The sequence below is a fragment of the Microplitis demolitor genome, chromosome 6 (assembly GCF_026212275.2).
Source record: "Microplitis demolitor isolate Queensland-Clemson2020A chromosome 6, iyMicDemo2.1a, whole genome shotgun sequence".
NCBI classification, from domain to species: domain Eukaryota; kingdom Metazoa; phylum Arthropoda; class Insecta; order Hymenoptera; family Braconidae; genus Microplitis; species Microplitis demolitor.
In genome coordinates, this window is record NC_068550.1 from 5,604,362 (window position 1) to 5,621,711 (window position 17,350).

General features: G+C 26.2%; 2 protein-coding genes across 5 annotated transcripts in view; one reads left to right on the forward strand and one right to left on the reverse strand.

Moving 5' to 3' along the window:
• Positions 1-1,047: 1,047 nt before the first annotated feature.
• Positions 1,048-3,621, reverse strand: LOC103577610 (60S ribosomal protein L12). The gene is made up of 4 exons (XM_008558327.3): positions 3,465-3,621; positions 3,268-3,341; positions 1,932-2,329; positions 1,048-1,092 (listed from the first exon to the last, which is right to left on the reverse strand). The coding sequence occupies exons 1-3, from the start codon at positions 3,499-3,501 to the stop codon at positions 1,943-1,945; spliced, it is 498 nt and encodes a 165-aa protein (XP_008556549.1). The 5' UTR covers positions 3,502-3,621; the 3' UTR covers positions 1,048-1,092; positions 1,932-1,942.
• Positions 3,622-4,752: 1,131 nt separating this feature from the next.
• Positions 4,753-17,350, forward strand: part of LOC103577611 (phospholipid-transporting ATPase ID) — a 29,091-nt gene continuing 16,493 nt past the window's right edge. For 3 of the 4 annotated variants that reach the window (XM_008558329.3, XM_053739799.1, XM_053739800.1), the window contains exons 1-2: positions 4,753-4,888; positions 16,181-16,717. In XM_008558329.3, coding sequence (XP_008556551.1) covers positions 16,681-16,717 — 37 coding nt within the window. In that variant the 5' untranslated portion in view covers positions 4,753-4,888; positions 16,181-16,680. Of the gene's footprint in view, positions 4,889-12,630; positions 13,330-16,180; positions 16,718-17,350 lie in introns of those variants that run through there. The other variant, XM_008558328.3, reaches the window with a different exon arrangement.

The window sequence follows — 17,350 nt, forward strand, 5'->3', positions numbered from 1 at the left end:
TGTAAAGTATTGAAGTGTTTTTTGAAAATCTCAAGGACTTGGTAAAAGAAAATTTATTTTTATGCAAGGGTACATCGCAAACGTACTGAGAGATTTTTCTCGTTATACACAGAAAGAAACGTTATTTTGGATCAAGAAAATATTTTGGCAGACAAACGTTTTCGGGAATCAAGTAAAGATTTTTTTGAGCCAATAGAATTTGTCTTGGTCAGAGATTTCTACTTTATCCGAGAAAATTAAAGTCAAAAATTTTTTCTTGAATCAAAAATATTTACCTTTAGCCGACAATTTTTTTTTATCTTCTCTTGAAAAACCCTAAAATACAATGAGCGATTTTTTGAATTTTTAATTAAGCTAAGAGATCATTGTTTTTTAAATTAAATAATAAGTTTTGGGTATTGCAGTTATAGGGTATAAGTACCGTTTATGGCTACCGCTCCCTTTTTGAACATTTAATTCTTTTTATAATTAATGAAAAAGTATAAAAAAAAAAAACTTGCGCTGTAATAGTGTGATAAAAGTATCTTTGAATAAATTTATAAAATTGTCATTACATATTTAATGAATTACATTATTTAAATCTTTCAAAACTGGCAAAAAATGGAACCTCTACCCAGTGTAATCTTTAATAATAAAAAGATTCTAATAAATTGAACGAAATAAAAATAATAATAAATTCGTTTCATACCTACAACTACTAAAAATTTAGATATGGCCTTAAATGACCAACTTTTAGACCATTTACCTTATGCTCATTATTTATAGACAGATTAATTAAGAATTCATATGAATATGCATTCAATATTTAGACATAACTAGACACGCAGTGATGGCAGGTTGCTAGAAAATTATAATTTGGTAAATGATGAATATGTAATTTTCAAACACTTATCTAATGCAAAGCTAAAAAAATTAGTAACAAGTTTTTTCTTATATAATTAATTACTAATTAATTGCTGCCTAAAAGATGCTAAATTGACATCTTCTAAACAGTCAATTAAATTTATCTATTAAAGGGCATAATTTCTAAAATAATTCAAACATAAATTCAATTTTTATAAAATTTTTATTTGCCACACCCCTCAGAATCATCTGGAAAAATTACAAAAAAAATGATGTGATTAGAAGAATATCTATTTAAATAAAAATTCAACTTTTTTCATAAACAGTTGGATTTTTTATTGAGGTTTTCTCCTCAATGGCGAAAGTTACTGATAGCTCAATTGAATTGTTACTTTTAATTTGTAATTCAACGAATACTGCGTTTATTGTTTATTTCATGAAAAACGTTTTTCTTTTTAAGTCTTTAATATTTTGTATATCATTAAAAATGCTTATGTAGGATACATAAGCATGTAAGTAACAAATTCAATTTACACCAATCAGATGGATGGGATGCCAACCCCTACCATGAACCCGTAAGTTGTAACTTTGTATTATAATTACAATTCTACAAATATTTTCATTGTAAAATTACGAAATTTTTTAGGATATCAGTACTAACTAATGATTACTGAATAAAAGTTCTAGATAAATAAAATTGTATCCAAATCAAAATTTAGCAAATATTTATATGATATAAGAAATCTATATTATCAATTTCTTTTTTAAAGTTCAATTCTTCAATACGTATTTTATATATTGAAGATATCCATTAATTTCATGATCTCGAAGATCACGTTTTTCTCGGAACGAAAATAAAAAAGCAAAATGAAAAGTAAAAAAATTTACTGGACCTAAATTTCTGGAATGTTTCGCAGATGATAGTATCAGCCGAAAATTGCAGTTACTAATTACCCTTCAAGTCACTTTTAAACAGTCAAATTACATAAATTTTTTCATTTTTATTGCGCGAGAAACCTTCCGAGTTTACTTTAATGAATGAAAATATTTTTCATATAATAAAAAGCCAACTAGGGTTCAGTACCTACCGAATAATTATTTATTCATCAGCGATTTCCATTTCTCCTGCATTGATGTCATCGATAAGATCGTGTGGTGGTCTTCCTTCGATGGTACATCCAACAGATTGGCAGGTTCCCAAAATTTCTTTAACAGTTCCACTGAGTTGACGAGACATAGAGCGTGGTCTCATGGTACGGGCAATCGCAATGATGTCATCAATAGATAGATTTCCGCTGTGCTTGATGTTCTTTTGCTTCTTCCTGTCTCTTGGTGGCTCTTTGAGAGCTTTAATGACCAACGAAGCAGCCGATGGAACGACGGAAATTGTTGCTTGACGATTCTGGATTGTCAATTGAACCGTAATTTTCAAACCTTTCCAGTCGCTAGTGGCTTTTGCGATGTCATCACCGACTTTTTTGGGAGACTAAAAAATAATATAAATTTTTTTTAAACAAAAAATAATTTAAAATCGTTTCATATAATAAATATTACAAATGATTGCAAGAATTAACATCATTAGCAAAAACAGATTTTGTCATTTTTTAAATAATCTAAAGTAGAAGAAAAAAGTTTTTTTTTTTGGTTCCAAGTCATCATAAATCAAAATATATCATGATATATTTGTAACAAAAACTAATATTTCTTACATTAAATTATAAAATGATGAGTAAAATTATGACAGGAAAAGTAGCAGACATCAGGAAATTTTTTGATTTTTATAAACAAGTTACTCGTAAGTAAAATACAATTTTCAAAACATGCGCAAAAATATTTTTTATGTGTAATTTTTAATGAGTGTAAATTTAACTGACAAGTGGAAATTTTTTTAATTTTAGAATAAATAAATAAAATGTAAGTGGAATGAAAATTAAGAAAATGTGTATTTAGATCAATAAAAAATTATTACGCGCGTTTTGTTAAATTTAATTATTTTAAATTTATAAATTGTCTCATGTCTGCTATACTCATTAAATTTTCCTGATCGTGACGAATTAAAATTTTGAAATCTTTAAATTAATGAATTAAATATTAATATACAGTTATTCTAAAATATGCAAACAGATATTTTTAAAAGTTCCTAGTATATATTTTTTTATACAATTTTTTCTCAATACTTAATCAATTTAATTAAAAAACAGAATTCAATACTCGAAAAAAAAACTTAACCAGTTATTACTATCAAGATTTCACCGTAAAATTAAAAAATTTGATTTTTAAAAGTTTTCTCTGTAAGTATTTAAATTTTTTAAGTAGAAGAAACAATTATTGAATGTCTGCTACTTTCAGTATCAAAGGAATTTTCGATTTTAAAAAATTTCATAGTAAATATTAGCATGCGAAAGTTGTTTTCAAAATTCTTACCAAACCAAGTGGACCAATTTTAGGAGCAAGTGAAGATGTAGCACCAACTTCTCCTCCAACACATCTTAAGAATACTGTAATGATTAAAATAAGAATTAAATTGAATATTACACGTTTACAGTTACCAGTCTGGTATAACCTCAATTGCTAAAAAATTACAATTATAGTATTGAAAAAAATATAAATTGAAAACATACCTTTCTTAACTTCAGTGGGATCAAATTTGGGTGGCATTTTGGTAATTTATTTAATAATAATACAAATTATTAAATAGATGTATTTAGATTTCGATAATACGAAATTAAATCACACCGAACACGCGTGAGACCACGGGAAAAAAGGACCAAGGGGGAGGCGCAAGATCAGACAGCGCCACTGCGCCGGATAACGGAAATGAGTAACAATGAATATAATCAGTTTCACAACTAAATTTGAATTTCTTTTAGACTGATTTAATATTTTCAAAAATTGCGCCCTTATTAATTATCCTTTTTACTTGCAAGGTAAATTTAAATATTTGAAGAATAAATTATTAGAAATTGTAGAAAACTAAAAATTGTACGTCAAAATAAAATGGCGGCAGATACGATAAAAATATTTAAAAAATTAAAAAAAAAACACTTGAGTGTTTGAACAAACCTTGGTGAGGAAATAATATGCAGAAGGGTGTCCTTATACACTTGGAGATTTGAATTAAATTGCTCCAAATGTATTGCAGCTAAAAAAACGTTACTTAACTGCTATTTCCCACCAGACGATACCAGGTGATTGGGCTCAGGAACTTGAAAGTTATCAGCATCAGCAATTCGCAACACTTTACACTAGCACTGAACACTCAATACATAACGACACCACAGACACTTTGCACAATTTAAATTTTACAAACACTACACATTTTAATTAAACAATTACTATGAGCAATAAATTTTATGGATAATTCCGCGAATTAACTGCAATACTGTGTTTCAATTCAAACGTAAAGAAAGATCTGGACTGCTACTACCGTTGTCTATGATACTGACTGTAGCTATTGGACCACCACTCGATACAAAGCAATCGATTTTGCGATTCGATTCTCCTACTCCCACTTTATCAAAAATTTTAACGTTGAATACAGCAACGCGCAGTAGCGCTATCTTGGCGCGAAATTTCAAAATTGAAATTTAATAATTTTATTAAAACTTACTTGTGTCAATAATTACATTAATAAGACTAAAAAGTATACTCGAAATTTTTTATTTTCATTAATAATTTATTAATTATCCTCGTTACTTACGCGGTAAATTCAAATATTTGAAAAATAACTTGTTAGAGATAATTTTTAGATCTACAGTTGGTAAGTAAGAAAGTCAATATGGATCATCGAGACCTGTGTCATAGACATCCGCCCCCAGTTGAGAGAAAGAGAAAATTTGAATTGTAGAGGGAGCGGGTGATTTGTATTTAAATTATGAGTCTCTCGTAGGAGGCGGTAGTGTACTGACATCAGTGGACACCAGTTGGCATATTTGCAAGTAAACAATATGGCGAATAAATTTTTATACGCGGGTTATGTTGTGGTTTATATTTAGTTTATATCTACGCAAGTGTTTATCATTTTTTTTTGGATTAATTACCAGAAGTGAGTTTTTGTAATTCTTTTATTAAATTTTATCATTTTTATTTAGTATTGATTTTTATTAAAGATTTTAGCTACTGATAAGTAACGCGCGTGCATCTTATCAGCATGCTCATGCTCAATGAATTATTTTACTTTTTTTTTTTTAATTATTATCTCTAATTACTGATGATATCATTGATAATAATTTATTGACATTTCTAAGGGATTTTTTTTTTTTTTTTTTTTTTTTTTTTTCAATTAATGAAATTTATTTTTTGTTTTTTATGAAAATGTTTGAAACTTTTTTATTGACATAAAGTAAAATATTTTCTCAAGCAAAAAATTTAATAATTTTTGCGGTAAAATTTTTTTATTTTAAAATTTTAAAATTTCAATTGAATTGAAGAAAAAGTTAGATAATAAACAAATTGTGTATTATTAAGGAATTTTTAATATTTTAACGACTCAGTAAATCATCAGGTAGTGAATTTAATGATCTACAAAAATAGTCTGATATATTTTTTATATAAAATCAACTAAAAATAAGATATTGTCAAAAAAACAAACCTGATATTTCTGTCAAAATTATTTTAATGACGCAAATTTAAAATGAAGGTAATCAATGATTAATTAAAAATTTTGGAGGAACAAGTTAGCTTATCAGATAGGAAATTTAAGGATCTACACAAAATGTCTGATACAATTTTCTTGTAAAATCAATTGAAAGTAAGATATTTAAAAAAAACCAACATAAAATCCCGCCAAAATTATTTTGACGATTCAAATTTAAAATTAAGATAATCAATGATTAATTAAAAATTTTGGAGAAACAAATTAGCTTATCAGATAGAAAATTTAATGATTTACAAAAATTGTCTAATACAATTTTCTTATAAAGCCCACCAAAAATAAGATATTTCAAAAAAACACTCGAGTACTCACAGACCTAAACTTGAAATAATCCCTGGATAAAACGGTTGAAAAAAGTCTATGTATTAAAAAATTAAAACTACCTGGGAACAGTATACAGGCGAAATTAAGATACAGTCTCGAGAATAATTAATTCATTTGAATAAAGCAATTACGTGTGCATAATTAATGTAATTACGTCTTACTTTCTTAGTTTTTTCTCTAAACTTTCACTCAGTCATATGTCATATCCACTATAATTTATAAGAAATAAATATATATACATATATACATATTTTTTTTTTAATACCTAACGTAATTATTGTAACTATCAATGAAGGTTATTTTAAAAAATTAGATACTTCTTTACATGGCCTTAAAAAAAATGTAAAGAGTTTCTTTGAGAGGAAGAAAATTGAAAGTACGCCAGGTATTAAAGTATCAAGTATTCAACTTTATGATATTATTACATATATACACATCTATACATTACATATATATGTACATATATATGAGCAAGTGGAGGTCGATCGAACGAAATAACTTTGAATTATTGAAATAGCTCGATAGGTTATTATATTCGCGAGTCAAGTTCGTTAACGTTAAATTAATTACTGTATTAATTACTCATTTATTTATGAAATCAATTTTTTGTTTTAGTTTTTCAAATATCAGAATTGAATTATCGGAATATTAATAAAAAGCTAAGGGTATGAGTAAGATATGAATAAATGAAATTAGATATAGAAATGATTTGAAAGTTTTATTTATTGACAATGGCCTTGACCATCGGTAATAAAAGCCAAGTAAACTAGTAGAGCAAGTGAGCAATAGGTATTTTATTGGGCAGTCAACGGTGAAATAGAAAATTTAATATAATGCAATGCAAGTTAGTCGAGGTCGAGAAGGCACTAAGCGATGTTTTGAAACATTAACGTCGCTCAGGCTAAACTTTTCAGGTGCGACACATGCTTACGTATGTGTGTGCTTATAGATCATGTAGGTGTACTTACACGTAATAGTTACTTTTAGCATTGCGAATTTTTATTATGATGAAGTTGGATAGGCAAGGACGTAGATAATGTTTAATATTATGGGAATTTTTTTTTTGGTAAATTAATGTTTGGGGTAAAAGAAAAAATTCTGAGATTCAAATCTTTTATCTTTCGGTTTAACGAGAAATTCAAAATAAAATTTGAAATTTTTACCGCCATTTATAAATTTCTAGTTGTGAACAGTAAAGTTTACTTGTATGTTAAATTTTTGAGTCATGGTAAAATTTCTTATATATTTATTTATTTAATGCCAGTAGACAAGTTTCTAGTAGCATAAAATACAAGCGGGTGATTAATTTGTTACTCGCAGTAATGAAAAATCATCAAGTTAAAAAAATCCGTGTGACGGTAATTTTTCTGCGGAATTTAAATAAATTCAAACAATTTATTGTCTAGCTCTTCAACTATTGGGTGTATCTTAAAGTTGACACAGAAATTTTTTATAGAGAATTAAATTTCCTACAATAAATAACTAAAATATTTTGACCGTATCTTTGATAGTTTAACCAGAAATTGAATTCAAAATGTCCGAATGAGCCTAAAAAATTTCCAGTTACTCATAATATAAATAAAATATCAAATTTCAAAATATCTCGTTAATTATTAGAGGTACAAAAAAATTGATAAGAACCTTTTTTGTACAGAATTAAATTTCCTAAAAAAATTTACTCTATGACTTTTGCCCAATTTTTGATTTTTGAGCCAGAATTTTGATTCAAAATGACTACTCACATAAATGAACTATCAGCCCGCGTAAAAATATTAACTCAAATAATTATTAGCTTAACTTAACATTTTATTAATTTAATATATACTTTTTTATAAAAGTATATATTAAAGAGAATTTTTTTATAAAATTTATTTTAGAATTTAGAGTAAACCTGAGCCAAAAACAAAATAAATATAGAAAATCCAAGACTGTTTCCTTTTGCTTTATTTTTCATTTAAAAATTACTCGAAATTTGTTTTTTTTTATCCCATCACTGAACAGTTTCTAGAAACGGGAGAGTAATTATTCATCCAGGCTCAGTTTTACTCAAAATTAATGAGTAAAATTTATCAGATAATTCTGCTTATATGCACCTCATAATATCGCAATTACATAAAACTACCATTTTATACAAAACAACTGCACCAACAAAATCCATAAAAAAACAACAATAAAAAAAAATAAAATAACTCAAACATGGCAAACAAAGATTACCATTAGATATCGTTATCACGACGATGATAGCTTGATAAATTAGCTTAAATATCGACATATAAACCACCAGCAATGAAGTTAAATGGAATGATATATAAATGATAGCCGCACCCTTATCAGCCCATCCCTCGTTAAAACTCTCCCTTATTCCCAATTTTTTTTCTTACTCGTGTCCTTGTTCTCTTCTTCCTCTTTCTTCTCTACCTCCTTTTATTGCCTCCATCTTCATATATTCTCTTAATTTTATTTTATTAACCCATCAACTGTCTGATCACCAGAGATTCTCTAATAAACACCCGGCCCGAATACAAATTAATAATTAAGAGAGATAATATCCAATTTATTAGATCAATTAATTAACAATAATGAATTTTTTCTTTTTTATTACATTTTTTTCTTCGTGATTAAAAAAAAAATTCTGTTTATTTATTTAGCAAGGTCACGGGAATAATCATATTATGTTACAAGTGTCTGTAAAAAGAGAAAAAAAAAGGGTTTGTAGTATTAAAAAGCAGCCATTGTGCACTCACACAATAGATACGTATCTAGGTCTTGCACGGGTTTTATTAACCGTTTAATGACGTTAGATCTTATCCGCCAGACGTTAACGTAAACATCAGTGTAAATGAACGACGACAGACGATAGGCGTCGCGACGCTTTTTTATATTTTTTAATCAATCATATCATTGTAATAATAAATTTTATTATGTACTTCTTACATTATTTAAAACTATTCATTTATCTATGCGTATATATATGTTATATAATATATATTAAATAATTTATATACTTTTTTTAACGATGAAATGTTTAAAAGAAAAAATAATTTTAAATAATGAGCTTTGATAGGAATTTTTAATTAAAATTAAACCTTGGGAATGTTGATAAAGCGACGTCACAGTAGAAACAAGAATGTTATACAAGTATTTATTCATTAGAGTAATGTGTTTATTTAGTGTGTAATTTTTAATTAAAGATACAAGATTGATTATTTTACAAGTACTTCATTTATGTTGACTTTAAATCAAAATTCTGGCTGAAAGATAAAAAATTAGGCAAAAGTCATAGAGTAAAATTTTTTAGGAAATTTAATTCTGTACAAAAAAGGTTCTTATCAATTTTTTCGTACCTTTAATAATTAACGAGATACTTTGAAAATTGATATTTTATTTATATTATGAGTAACTGGAAATTTTTTAGGCTTATTCGGACATTTTGAATTAAATTTCTGGTTAAACTATCAAAGATACGGTCAAAATATTTTAGTTATTTATTGTAGGAAATTTAATTCTCTATAAAAAATGTCTGTGTCAACTTTAAGATACACCCAATAGTTTAAGAGCTAGACAATAAATTGTTTGAATGTATTGAAATTCCGCAGAAAAATTACCGTCACACGGATTTTTTTAACTTGATGATTTTTCATTACTGCGAGTAACAAATTAATCACCCGCTTGTATTTTATGCTACTAGAAACTTGTCTACTGGCATTAAATAAATAAATATATAAGAAATTTTACCATGACTCAAAAATTTAACATACAAGTAAACTTTACTGTTCACAACTAGAAATTTATAAATGGCGGTAAAAATTTCAAATTTTATTTTGAATTTCTCGTTAAACCGAAAGATAAAAGATTTGAATCTCAGAATTTTTTCTTTTGTCAGAGGAAATTTATTCTGCTACAATTTTTTTTCCTTTGCGATTAGCATTAAAAATAATGGATATAAATTGCGTTTTTTTTTTATTGATAAGCTACCAGGAAGCCGATTCCCACTTCTGATTCTGCAGATTCGACATGTTTTCCTTTTCAATATACTTTTTTTTTTTTATTTAACTCTTCCTATCAGTAGGTGCGGTAAACACACCCATTGTTGACTCAACTTTTATTTTTAAACATAAATAATTTGCAATAAATAAAATGAAAATATTAAACTTCATATATTATATATAATATTATCCAATTATCCAATTAAATTATAATAACAGCATAATTGAAAAGTATAACATATGCTAGTTATTATACAATGCAAATAGTTGACAATTATTATCGGGGTAAAAATATGATAAATTTTTATCTATGAATTACATACTATATTTTTATTTTAATAATAATATGCATAATTCTAATATAACTAGAGCGCTCTCGATAATAAAATAATTAAAGAACCACAACTTGATAGGGAATAAAAATAAATATATATTAATATTAAGAATATGGAATATATATAAGTAGTATAAACATAAGTATATAAAAAAAAGGTTAGATCATGAAGCGTGTCGTTGTGCGATAAGGAAGTAGACTCATGACATTTTTTAAAATGTCATGATATTAATCATTATACGTACATTTGTATTCATTTTAACGTATAATTTAATAGGAATTTAATGTATGTAAGTTGGAATATATTTTTGGTACAAAAAAAAGTCGTACCGCTATTATAAAAACGGACCATGTTAAATTTTTTGTGTTAAATCAACACATTTTATTGTGTTACTTCGAAATTTCAAGTCAATGCATTATTTAACACATTAGAAGTGTTACTTAGTACGAAAATTTAAATTATTAACAATTATTAAGTGTTATTTTGAAATTAACGCAGAATTTATGGTAAAAGTCAATTGATAGTCACGAAAGAATTATTTGAAAACTGAAAGTGAAATCGACATTTTATAAATGTCAATTTAACTTAGTAATTTTTATTATTGATATATTAAATTTACCATTTACTAAAAGCTGCGATCTCATCTATACCAATAACAAAGATTTAGTTGTAATTTCGAATTGTTTTGTAGAATTTTTTTTTTTTTTAATAGTATATTGTGTGACAAGGGGTGAAATAAAACTATTTCAGACCAGGGTGAAGTTGGCTGACATTACCCGCAGTCTGAAATCGTGTTTCATACAGAGTTACACACTAGATTTTTCATGATTTCCTGCATTGGAACTTGAAGTTTCAGTGCCAGCAGCCAGTCAGAAACAAGTTAATTTAAGACCAATGGTATCATCAACTATTAGCGTAAACGTAAATTGTCATTGACAATTTATAATTAAGCCGAAACTATAAATACTCTTTATTATTGACACTAATTTCTATAAAACTTAATCACAGTCAGAACTGTCATTTAAGTGAATAAAATTAATGGTCTGAAATTACTAATAAATAAATTACAAGTATCAGAGTTTAAATTGTGAAAGCCTACAGTCAGCGGGCAGAAACATTATTTGTTTGTTCCCAAAGGACGAAACAAGTTTGTTTCTGCCCGCTGATTGAAGCATTGATAATTAATGCGTTTGCTAATATTCATTCGCGGAATTGGACTGAAATTAGCTTCTTTTGACTGGTTATAGAAACACTGAAACAAAGTTTCAATCCTGGTATCTTGAAAAATTAATTAATTAAATTATAAATGATGATTATAAGGCGAATACGATTAATTAATACTCCTTTGTTTTGAGATAAAACTCCAAAGTTGAGATTTGATTTATGAGTACTGATTATTCTGATACATTTTAATTAATTTATTTAATTATCTATTCATCTGTATAAGGAAAAATAATTTAAATCTACTGTGATCTAAATTCTGCTTATTACAGTTTAGATCTACAGAGATCGGGATTGTCCATTTTTGGAATCTACGAAGATAAAAAAAAAATCGGAAAGATACTAAACAGGAAAAATTTAAATTCTCAATTTTCATGGAGATTTCAAAATTTCATAATAAAAAATTTTTTCAAAAATTGTAGATCAATATAGACCTTCAAGGATCTGACTCAATTTAAATAGATCTCTGTACTCTGATCAAAGTACATCTCATTAGATCTAAATTATTTTTTCTCGGGTATAAGTGTATACATATATACATATATATTTATTTATAAAGCATCTTGTCATCACGCTAGCGCCTTCAATTTAAAAAACTCGCCTTGAAATTATATAAATTAATTCTTTGAGCAATTACATTTATCAATTTTAAATATAACAAAAATTGATTCTTTCATTTAAAAAATATTTTTTTAAAATCTTTTAAAATAGCGCTTAACTACAATCTATTTTTATGACTCTACTTATCACATAGTCTTTCAATAAATCAACTCAAATTCCTTCTGTAATAAATAATATTAAAGTTGATATAAATATATTTCATTTCTTTGATAAATTACAGTAATTGCTATTTAATCTTCGAAAACGGGGAATTTTGGACCGCCCGCAGGGTCAACTCATTCCTAATTTTTTTCTTTTACTAAATACTAATTACTTATTACTACTTTCCTTAATTGATTCTTATAATTAGACTCAGTTTCATTGAAATTTAAAAAAAATTCAAATAAAAATGGCGCCAAAGTAAAGGATTAAATAGTACCGGCCAATGTCCGAGTCCCAGAACTTACATCACCGTCTCCATATCCATAATATAATAAAATTATTACTTTACACATAGTTACCTATAGATATATATGTTGATACTTACATAAACATATATATAACATAACATACTGTTCAAGTACAAGTATACAAGTAAAGTATAAACGGGCGGGCGCTGACGGCAAAGTGGAAATAGCTAGTGGTCGTCAGTCGTCAAACACGCGAGCATACGGTCAGACCTCACTTTACTCCATTGTAAAATCTTACAACTTATATATTTATATATAAATATATATGACATACTATTTACATCATATTTAAATACCCATTAAGTAACTTTATAAAAAGATTTAATTTGCTATTGAATGTCCAATTAAAAAAAAAACCGCGAGCCCGCGAACTGAAAATGAAAAATATTTGAATTTAAAAAGTGAAAATAAAAAAATTAATTTTTTAAATTAAGTAAATTTTAAAAAATTTTTAATAAAAATAAATTGAGTGGTAAATAAATGTTTTTTGTTGTCCGTAAATTTAATTGTAACTATTAACTGATATAATAGTGGATGTTGCGTGATCAGGCGTGTTTTAGATTATTAAGAGTTGCTGAGAGTACTCATTCATATATACAATTATTATATCTATATATAAGTGCATTGGACATATGACATACATGTGGTTTATTATTTACAAGCCAACTCGTTTTTGTATATTATATTAATATATATGTGTTGAATTTATAGTTTACATTAAATAGAAAAAAAAATAATTACTGATTCGTCAAGGAAAAAAAATTTTAATTACTGTTTTATTTAATGGCGCCTGTTTTTATTTATTTAAACACACGTGACATTGGATATATGTTTGGTTTCTATGTCAAAAATAGTGAAAGTTTTAAATAATATATTGGGATTAATGGAAATGTTTGGTAAGAAATAGAAAATGTTTTTTATTGTTGAAAATTTTTTTTTTTAATCGCTAAAGTATGAAAAATTAATTATTACTTGGATTTTTTTTTTTTTTTTTTTTTTTTTTTTTTTTTTTTTTTGTTACAATAGATAGGAAAATAAATCAAGGCCGGATTGCGCAATTTGTAAATGATTTTAATCTCTGATAGAAATAGATTTTAATTTTAAATTTGAATTTAAAAAATTTGAATTTTTTTAATGCAGTTTTATTTTGAGGAAAAAATTTATAAAATTTTTTCGTTTTCAATTTGAGTACTGACGTTTTATTTATTTTTTTTTTGTTTTATGAGCAAGTTCATAAAATATTTAATATATATGTATATGTATATTTTTGGTCAATTTTTTTTTCTTTATACAAAAAAAATTGTTAATTAATAAAAAAAAAAAATTGTTATTTTTGAAAAGTAAATTTGGAGAAAAAATTCAAAAAAATAAAAAAATTTATGAAAAACTTAAGTTAAAAAAAAAAGTTTTAAAAGAACTCGTAATTTTTTTTTATGAAAAAAATAATTAAGCAATAAAACTGTTAGATAGAAATGATTTTTCCAAATATTTTCATGCGTGAAAAGTTTTCAAATTTATTAATTGAATCAATTTTATGTTTACATTTTAATGTAATATAATGTGCTCATATCTATTTTAAGTATTAATCATAAACATTTTGCTGGACACATTAAATTGTTCTGAGAATTATATATTTACATTTCAAATAAATATAGATATGAAAATATATATGTATATATGAAAGTATGTAAACATAATATGTATGAAAAGAGTTTGTCGACAATGAGCGAATTCTACTTGTATGACGAAATAGTATTTATATAGATGAGTATTAAATATAAATATTGTATTAAATAACAAAGAAATGAAAAAAAAATACATATATATATTTATGAAATAGTGGATTTCTTTTTTAGTAGGTTTTGAGGTCAGACGAAAATTTTACAAGACAAGAATACAGTTACTGTTGTAGAATATGAGTACACGTGCACTCAAACCTAATCGCCTTGTTGTGAAATTTATCACTGAGTTCACTTTTTTTTTTTTTTTTTTTTTTTTTTTTGATAAGAAACTAATCAGTTTTACCCGAATAAAAGCATCACAAATTTTTGACATCATGTTTATTTATAACTCATTTCCGGTTGTTAAATACTAGATTTGTTTTATAGAATTAAACTGCCTACAAGCTCATTAAATATTTTTAAATTTTAATTACCTGACCCATTATGATAAATTAATTATTGCGTTATTTAAATAATTTATATAATTTTTGAAAATGATTATGGCTTAATAATAATAATAATAATAATAATAATAATAGTAATTAAAAATTATATTAATTTTAGCTTTCGGTAATAAATCTTCACAATAAATCAGTAGAACTGAAAAATAATTTTTTTTTAACGATTGAAAGCCGTAACGCTCTAATTAAAAATAGTAATGACTATTATCATCATTTTACTCTTAAAAGGAATTAAAAGCACTATTAACGTCAATTTAAAATACGTCTATAATCGATAAAAAAAAATGATAAGTACTGCGCCCTCGAAAATTAAAAAAAATTGATAATATTCCGTCGACGACATTATTAAATTAACCAAGGTCTTGAACTTTTAACACATTATATATATGTATATATATACGTACATCTATTTATAATAATAATAAGTATGTAATAATAAAATATATGAAATAAAAGTAAAAGTTTTGAGGCCAGATTGTGGATTGTTAAATTAATAATAAAATAAAGCCGCGTGGTTTTTCTACTCTCTTGTCCTCTCCCGTACTTTCTTGATCGACCACATACTCACGTGATGTACTGTCATTTGCTCCCTTATATTTCACTTAAAGACTATAGTTGTCCTTGATTTTACATATAAATATAAAATATTTATTAATACATTATTCATTTGTGTCACTTATACTTTTAATCTACTAACCCTCCACATACTTTTCTTACTTTAAATAATAATAAAGTATTATCAATACACTTGATAGTTAAATTTAATATTGGATTTGTTTGCGCTAATATTCAAGTCAAGTCATTATTGTATTATTAAAAATTTTTTATATTTAATCGATAGCGAGTCTAGACTAGGAGTCAATTGAGCAAAATTAATAATTCCAGCAAAGTTTGCACCCTTGAAAAATGAATCATATATGTTCATATATAACTTATACATGCCTCAAATAGGAAAATTTTCATGCATACTTCATATATATCTATATGTGAAGAATATACGATTCGTATATAGGGCATATATGATCTATATATATATATATATATATGCTTCATATATACTCAAGTTTCATATATGGTCTATCTAGTTTCATTCATATACAAAATATACGATTCATATACGGAGCATATATGAATCATATATACTTAATATGGACGATTTTCATATACACTCCGTATATGAAGATATATGACCCATATGCTTCATATATGAACCATTTTTATATACGAACCATATATGATTCATGTATACCTACATATAGAGCATATATGAAACATATGAAGAATGGAGAATTCATCTACAGATCATATATGAATCAAACATGAAGATATATGAACTATATGCTTCATATATGAACCATTTTTATATACGAACCATATATGATTCATATATACCTACATATAGAGCATATATGAAACATATATGATGAATAGACAATTCATAAATACATATATGGAGTATATGTCTCATATATGGTCAATTTTCATATATGCTCCACATATAATTAATTTTTCATGGACAGCACTGAGTAATCAGTATTTAATTATCTTTTTTTGTCTGATTACAGTACAGAGCTAGCAGGTGAAAACGGTATAATAATAAATAACAAGATAATAATATAAATAAATCGGCCGTGGCGTCGTGCAAGTGTGGAAAATTGTGGAGGGCATCGGTGACCATAAGTGACCCCACATGGACGCCGAGCCCCACGTGCCCATATCAACAAATGCAGATGCCACTTTCAACAGCCGAATACCCAACTTGACGTCGTTATTATTAACAATAATAACCACCAATAATATAAATTCTACCTTAACTATTATCATAGTAACTACAAATAAAAAATCAACCAAGTGCCTAAATATTTTTTACCGAGGACCAGAGTCCGACAACACCGCTGGCGGTGGTCGACTCGGGTTTATTAATATTGATGCATCATCATTATTCAAATACTTCCAAAAACAACAGACAATTTTGCATTTGTGTATATTACTATTATTACTACTATATATTTTTAATCCATCCGGTTATTCCAAAGTACAGAAGAAAACAACGTAAGCTTGAATCATGTCCCGAAATACAGCTCCTGGTTCCGCCAACCAAGGTTAGTCTTATTATTTTTAGTTAATATTAATATAAACATATCATAAATACTCGATAATTTTTTATTAGGATCAACTATTTGAAAATATTTTAAACTAAAATCATAATATTTTTTTAAAATGTATATCGTTTTATAAATTATCGCCACTTTAGTTCGGAATCAGCTTATCTGAGATTAATATTGAAAATTCAAATTTCAAAAATTTTCTGTAAATTTACTACAAGTTTCTCAATATCGAAAAACAAAACATTAATATTTCTGGCAAATCCTACTATATTTCTAAATAAAATGACAGCGACTATAAACTCAAATAAATTTAAATCGTTATAAAATAACCAAGCGGAGATTCAAAAATAAGCGGGAATATAAAATATAATAAAATGTCTAACAGTACCATCTGCCGTAGAGCTTTAGCACTAAAATAATAAAAGGGTAGTAAAGACGAGGGAGGATTGGTATTCCGTTGCGCCCTCTTAGGCTTAAGCTCGATATAAAGCTTGTAAAAAGCTCCCTAGACATCCCTTTCTTACTTAATTTATCTTCAAAGCCATTGCGTTATTATTACTTGTACCAAGTCGGTGTATTGGTAGTAATATATCTATGTAGTGATCATCGAAGAAAACAGATGTGTTA

What these genes read in the sequence shown, in the direction of transcription:
- LOC103577610 (XM_008558327.3), bottom strand. Translation starts at nt 3,501, where the DNA reads ATGCCACCCAAATTTGATCCCACTGAAGTTAAGAAAG. An exon ending in TCCCACTGAAGTTAAGAAAG is followed by an intron (nt 3,342 to 3,464) that starts GTATGTTTTCAA and finishes TAATCATTACAG; the next exon opens with TATTCTTAAGATGTGTTGGA. An exon ending in AAATTGGTCCACTTGGTTTG is followed by an intron (nt 2,330 to 3,267) that starts GTAAGAATTTTG and finishes ATTATTTTTTAG; the next exon opens with TCTCCCAAAAAAGTCGGTGA.